Genomic DNA, 7500 nt, shown 5'->3' on the forward strand with positions numbered 1-7500 from the left:
CACTATGTTGAAAGGATATCATATCATTATTTTTAGAAATGTATTACCTGGGGTTATGTACACTTAGGACTCTGGTTTCCCAGCAATCTCTTTTTACTAGTAAGGGATAAGAGGTAGAAATTGGGGATTCTAGCTGTAGCTAGATTAGTTGACTTGACAGCTGCAAGAAATGTTAAGTAGCTAGAGCAGCTCCATTTATTTTGTTTATAGGATATTGGAAATAATTCTGGGATAAAATGTGCTACAAAATCTGTGATATACCTGTATGTGGTATCAGAGTACTAATGAATGATGAAATTTAAAATTAAAATGGACTTTTATATATTCTGAACAAAAGAGGCTCAAGTTCATTTCATTCTCTTTAAAACAGGGAGGAGATGGAGGTAGTCCTCGTGAACTGAGCCACACCCACATGTTCAAAAGTTTCATGAAGAAATACAGCAGATCTTATGACAGCCAGCATGAATTTAAGAAGAGGTTTAGCATCTTCCGTCACAACATGAAGAAGATCCACATCCTTCAGCAGAGTGAGAAGGGAACAGCCAAATATGGACCCACCAAGTTTGCCGACCTTACTGGTGAGTTGTATGGATGGACAAATGATCATTGGATTGGTTACATCAGTTTCAGATATTTTGTTCCTTTTTTTCCACTCTCTCTGTCTGTCTGTTTCTATCTCAGTTTGTCTGTGTCTTTCTCTGTCTGTCTGTTTCTTTCTCTGTGTCTCTCTTTCTCTGTCTGTCTCTCTTTTTCTCTATCTGTCTCCCTCTTTCTCTGTCTGTCTCCCTCTTTCTGTCTCTCTCTCTCTTTCTGTCTGTGTGTCTGTCTTTGTCTTTCTGTGTGTCTGTCTCTCTCTTTCTGTGTGTCTGTCTCTCTCTTTGTATGTGTCTATCTGTCTCTTTCTGTCTCTGTGTGTCTGTCTGTCTCTTTCTGTCTGTGTGTCTGTCTGTCTCTCTTTCTGTCTGTGTGTCTGTCTGTCTGTCTCTGTCTCTGTCTCTGCGTGTCTGTTTGTCTGTCTCTGTCTCTGCGTGTCTGTCTGTCTCTGTCTCTGCGTGTCTGTCTGTCTGTCTCTGTCTCTGTGTGTCTGTCTGTCTGTGTGTGTCTGTCTGTTTCTGTCTCTGCATGTCTGTCTGTCTGTCTGTCTCTGCCTCTGCGTGTCTGTCTGTCTGTCTCTGTCTGTGTGTGTGTGTGTCTGTCTGTCTTTCTGTCTGTCTGTCTGTCTGTCTGTCTGTCTGTGTCTTTCTGTCTCTGTCTCTGCATGTCTGTCTATCTGTCTGTGTCTCTCTCTCTCTCTCTCTCTCTCTCTCTCTCTCTCTCTCTCTCTCTCTCTCTCTCTCTCTCTCTCTCTCTCTCTCTCTCTCTCTCTCTCTCTCTCTCTCTCTCTCTCAATACACTTTTTTTTTCTTGCAGAACACGAATTCCGCCAGATGCTAGGCTTGCGGCCTGACCTCAAGCCAACACTTTCCCAAATGGAACCTGCTGAAATCCCAAGTGGAGATATTCCTTCTGAATTTGACTGGAGAGATCATGGTGTTGTTACCCCCGTAAAGAACCAGGTATGTAGTTCAGTTTTGGTGCATTTAGTTCGTTTGGACCCATCATTCAGTATTTCAAGTACAATATTTGGTGTCTTATAGCCTGTGGCTCTATCTCATAAACAAAAGTTTGGAAAATTGCTGGGTATGTTATTATGTGGTGCTATTTACAACTTGGTATACCACAGGCTTTGCATGATATTTGGTATCTGCTGTCATGGGGTAAATCTGTTGCATATTGATACTCAGACACACACACTAATGTACATGCAGAGAGCTATTTACAGTTACACTGACTTATACTAACACTGACACACTTTCAGACTTACTGTTTATTTTATGCATTTCATCAGCTGCATGATATGGGATTGGAATTAAACATAGACTGATATGGAATATTTTTCTTTTTAGGGAATGTGTGGATCTTGCTGGGCCTTCTCTGTGACTGGTAATGTAGAAGGACAGTGGGCTTTGAAGCATAAGCATCTGTATTCTCTCTCTGAACAAGGTAAGGAGTCATTTACAAATAATATCATACAGTGTATCTGCATTTTTATGTTTCATTGGGTTTATTTTGATATCAAATGGTGTGTATTAATCTTTATTATAGAGTCAAACAGAGAATTTGATGTTGGTTTTCATGGTCATTTAAATTTCATCTTCCATTTACTTGGTGTTTATGTGTTTACTGATCATTTATATATTAAGTTATGTATGATGAAAATGTTCTGTTTGCTTTGAATTGTTTAAGTTTGGATATCCTACCTACAAAAATATTTACAGTAGACTTTTCAGTTTACCATCAGAAATTGTGAATTGATTCCTTTTTTTTTTCTTTCATTCTAACTTTACATCAGAACTTGTTGACTGCGATAAAACTGATGAAGGATGCAACGGAGGCATGCCTGAAAATGCTTACGAGGCCATTGCAAAGCTTGGTGGCTTGGAGTCTGAGAACGATTACCCTTATGAAGCTAAGGATGATTCATGTCACTTTAATAAAAATAAGGTATGGATAATTATAGACTATTAAAACTTCCTTTTCTTGTCTTTTCAATCCTCATAGTTTTTTTTCTTTTTTTTTGTCTTCTCTCCTTTTTCATCTTTTTCATACTATCCTTTTTTCATCTTTTTCATCTTCTGTCTATTGCTCAGTCCTAAAATGCTGAGACATATGTTTAACAGCTAGTAGTAACTTTCAGTGTTTGGTTTTGAAAGATTGTCATTTTCATTATGTTTGTTTTATGTCTGTCTCATGGTTTGCTGATTAGTATCTTTCAGATATATATCCTGGTATATACTGGTCCTGTGGTTCCTTCAGAGAATAAGAGTTTGAAACACTCTTTATCATTTTTATGCAAATGAGAATTTTTGGAATGGATGAATGCATGAGAAGTAGCAGATGATAATTAAGATAAAAAAAGAAATTGTTAACTATGTTACACATGAAAATAAGAAATATTTGGATATGAAGTTTATACTTTTTTAGATGTGTCTTCTTTAAATAATGTCAGGTGAAAAAGCTCACACCATTTAAACTTTTCAGGTGAAGGTTACTGTCAATGGATCAGTGGAGCTTCCTCAGAATGAGGATGACTTGGCAAGGTGGCTTGTCAAACATGGCCCCATCTCTATTGGAATCAATGCCAATGCTCTGCAGGTGAGTTTGTTGTTGTTATTATTATTATTATTATTATTATTATTATTATTATTATTATTAATATTTTCTTGTATACTTATTTTTTTGGTTAAATAGGATTGAACCCTATCGTAAGATTTTGTTTGCATGTGTGTGTGTGCACGTGAGTGAGTCATTGTCAGAATCAGATAAAGATTTTTTTTTTTTTAAATGATATATTTCCAACTATTCCAGTTCTACGTAGGTGGAGTCTCCCATCCCTTGAAGTTCCTGTGCAACCCCAAGAGCTTGGATCATGGCATGCTGATTGTTGGATATGGTGTACACAGTAAGTACTTGTGTCTTCCCCATAACTTTCTTCTAAAAACTTCATTTCATTCTCGGTAACCAGTATATTAACCAGTATAACAAGTATCTTAAAGAAATTACCATTAGATGAAATTGAAAGGTTTATTTTTTAAAAAAGAAAAAAAGAGGAAGTGATGAACAAAACAGGTGAAAGTATTTGATTTTCCTCAAGTAAGTGCTTAAAGGAGAGATGCAATATTTGGAGAACTATTATAGAGACAAAAGATAAGGTTGACTTTTTAAGAATATATTATTTATTCATACATGAAAGTTCATAGTATAATTGTCTTTTATTATAAGATTTTTGCAGGCAGTAATAAGAATGTTGTACAAATAGATTATTTACAGATTTTTGTTTGCACTGTTCCTAAAGTTTGACTTTGTAGTTTGATATAAAGGGAACAAAACATACATTGTGTTAGCATAAAAGTTTGAAACTGCTTTTTAAACGTTGATTATGAATTCTGACAGTTATATTTGTCTTTTAATGTTTTTGTGTTTGTTTGTATTTTGTTTGTTACTCATTGATCCTCTTTCAGACAGGGTTATTGTAACTCAATGTGCTGTTTAATATAATTGATTATTTCTCTATACAGCACCTACTGGAAGGAGTATATGAGGCTGATTTAATTTTACAATGCTCTAAATAATGCTCTTTTCTGCCAGCTACAAAATACCTACATAGAAGGCAACCATATTGGATTGTGAAGAATTCATGGGGTCCTGATTGGGGTGAAAAGGTATGTCAGAAATATATGCTAGAAATGGTGTGTAAATAGCTCTGGGGCAATTTGTGCATGGATTTCCTTTCTTTTGTACTTGGAGATGTACTATCCAAGAATTTCATAGCAGTTGGCACAGAAATCCCACAGCTGTTTACACACCTCCAGTTTTACCATTATTTGTCCCAGTTTGATGATTCCAAGTTCTTTGCAGCCTATCCCGTTTTCAAGAAGACTCTTCCATTCTGGATTGTAAAGAATTCCTGGGGAGAGGAATGGGGTGAACAGGCAAGTGCTGTACCATGATAAAAGTATAGCATGATTTTATGTGGCTTTGAGAAGTGACAGTGTTTTAGTTCTTCTATTCATTGATCTAGTTTTATAGATTGTATTGTAAAGAGGCATGGAGACAGGTTGTATACATTTTATCAACTGATTAAGGGCTTAGGTGGCATACAGTAAGCAGAGCTCAAACAAAAACTAAATGAAACAACAAGTATATTAAGAATTTCATGAAACACTGATCACTGAAGAGTGAGGCTACTTATGAGGTTAATATGTCCGTAGCTAAACTCAAACTGTAACCTGTTTATTAACGTTTGAAGGTTCTGTAGTAGTCAGGATAAAGGGTGCTTGTCACTGGAAGTTCATGGACATTTCATGAACTTTTGGCAGACTAACAGACCAGGATTTTTTTTTTTATTTTTTTTTTATTTATTAGTAATTACATGCATGCACTTTTTCAGTGGGTGGATTCAGAGCACTAGTAGTTGGAATGGTAGTTATTAGATTGCTGGGCTGCTTTTGGGGGTTGCAGGATGGTTTGAAAAAAAAAATTATAATAACAGTCTAAAAGCTAAAAGTTCAAAAAATATATGTATGCAATAGAAATGAGAAATATTCAAAATTATTCATTATTAAATTCAATGAAACCAGTAAAATTTATTGATAACCCTAAATGAAGAAACATTATGCATATACCCAGAGGTTCATAAACCCTCAGAAAAATGTGTTTAAGACACTCGTATAAGAATCATGAATAGCTATCTTATAAGTAGATTATATGACTCTTTCTCATTACCAGACCATTTTCCAAACCTTTGTAAAATGGCCAGACAAACGGTGTTTTTACTACCACTGCTTAGACAATGCTGTGCACACACTAACCATTGCCTGAGCACAACCTACCAAGCATTAGGGGAAGCGTGGCCAAGCAGTTGATCATGATTGACTGGTTAATCAGAGACTTGTCCTTAATTGATCCCACAGCTGATCTCAAGTTTCTATATGGCAGTAGCTAAGCTGTGTGAATTAAGATAATTGTGAATGTTGACCATAGTCATTTGTATATGTGGGGACACTGAACTGCATTTTGTACTGGTGAACATTGCAGTTTGCAGTATGGTTTCTGCAAAATGGAACTCATGTAACAATAATTTTTGAAAGGGTATTGATATGTTTGGATATTAGTTATGTAATATTACCTTAGGGTAACTGTAATAAATGTAGATTATGCTTCACAATTGGTTAACGAAGAATACAATAGTGGTGCCCCACTAATCAAACTCTCAATAAGCCCAAACTCTAAGGAAATAGAAGCTCTACAACTCCGACTTTTGCCCTGGTCAACAACACTTCCCATGCAACAGAAACTGTGGAGTACCAATTTGCTGAAGACCAAAGCCACATTACTATCCATGTTGCCCAGCTGGGCTTCTTGATTTTTCCTGGCTCTTTGTGTACTCGTTCACTTACTATTTCCTCCCATGCCTGTCTTTTGTGCATAACATACTTGCTTTTTTTAGGATTTACAGAGATGGTAGGAGGAAGGGAAAGTAGTTATTTTTTTTGGTAAAGCAGTCTGTATTCTGGGATACATTGGAAAAATATGAAGAAAGAGAGGAATAGATCTAGATCATATGTATGGAACCATAAAGAAAAAGAAGAAAAAACTAAAATGTATATATGTGTATAAAGTGAACAGCAAAAATATGAGATGATCGTTAAAATGCAGAAGTAATTAACAAGAGAAATTCTGTCAACTTCTCATGCTTTGTTTGTAGAAACCTTGACAAAACTTAGTGAACAAGATTTCTTACCAATAATTAAAAAATTAAGTATTCAGTTGGATTAAATAATAGCAAAAAAATATTTGAAAATAGGTACACAACAATGATTAGAAATACTGGGAATGTAAAAAATGCATTGGGCAAGATAATGATAAGCTTCCTAGAAGACCTTTTTAAAATAGCAGCTACTTAACAGGGACAGAGGGAATAATTAAGAACCTTAGGAAAACAAAAGAAAGGCCTTGTGACATATTCCAAGAAACCTTATAAATGCAAGAAAAGAATACTAGCAATGAACCACTGACACCATCAGATCATTTAGTCTGGTTGCCAGATTAGTAAGGATTACGATAAGAGCATATTTCAAAATGATGATACAGGTGAGCTGTCAGTGCTACAAAAGATAAATAGTAATCTTTGTTAAATAAATTAAAAACATATATTGGATGTATGAAGTGAAGCTCTCAGATTGCACCTATGAAAAAAGTTCAATACAAACTTTCAAGGAAACTACATCTTAAGCATTAAATTGGTGGAAAAACCTTCCTATTGTTAATCAATGGATTTGATTGATGTTTACTTCCTAGTCCAGAATTCCATGGCGTAAAGAGCTGAAAAACACCACCTGAATTAGAATAATCACAAGATAGATACCTGTAATCAGTTGTCATAAAGAAACCATAAACAGTATGAAAATTGATACTTGCTATTGTCAAAAGGCCTTGAAACAGCAAGAAAAAAGAATCCTCTCTGAGAAGAGGGGGTAAGACTGTAGTAAGAACATGATCTTAGATTATGTGTCAAGAAGAAATAACAAATTAGTGGGACTAAACTTTTTAAAGACATGTAAAACAAATGGTCCATTGTATTGCCTTGTTTACTTTTCTTTCTTTCTAGAGGAAAAGAGATGGGAAAAATATAAATAATAACAATAAGTAAACAGCAGCAGAAGTTAAGTCTTTTATATGTAATGTAACTAATTAGTTATGATACTTACATTCATAATGTGTTGTGAATATTTTCTGAAAATTGTCTTTTTACAGGGATATTACCGCGTGTACCGAGGAGACGGCACATGTGGAGTGAACCAGATGGCCACAAGCGCCATTGTTCCTTAGATGCTGTGATCTCAGCAAAGAAGATTTTTAGTGTGACCAACTCTAATATATCTTAGAGCTTTTGTAGGT

At 35.3% G+C, this 7500-nt stretch overlaps 1 protein-coding gene across 1 annotated transcript in view; it reads left to right on the forward strand.

The window, feature by feature from the left end:
- The window catches only part of LOC125028550 (cathepsin F-like), a 21888-nt gene that overhangs the window by 12946 nt on the left and 1442 nt on the right, over nt 1-7500 (forward strand). Inside the window, exons 17-24 of the mRNA XM_047617933.1 lie at nt 371-578; nt 1411-1556; nt 1947-2043; nt 2393-2544; nt 3082-3195; nt 3409-3502; nt 4459-4532; nt 7357-7500. The exon at nt 7357-7500 is cut by the window's right edge and continues 1442 nt beyond it. Coding sequence (XP_047473889.1) covers nt 371-578; nt 1411-1556; nt 1947-2043; nt 2393-2544; nt 3082-3195; nt 3409-3502; nt 4459-4532; nt 7357-7431 — 960 coding nt within the window. The 3' untranslated portion in view covers nt 7432-7500. The remainder of the gene's footprint in view (nt 1-370; nt 579-1410; nt 1557-1946; nt 2044-2392; nt 2545-3081; nt 3196-3408; nt 3503-4458; nt 4533-7356) is intronic.

This window comes from Penaeus chinensis, chromosome 9 (genome assembly GCF_019202785.1).
Source record: "Penaeus chinensis breed Huanghai No. 1 chromosome 9, ASM1920278v2, whole genome shotgun sequence".
Classification (NCBI taxonomy): Eukaryota; Metazoa; Arthropoda; class Malacostraca; order Decapoda; family Penaeidae; genus Penaeus; species Penaeus chinensis.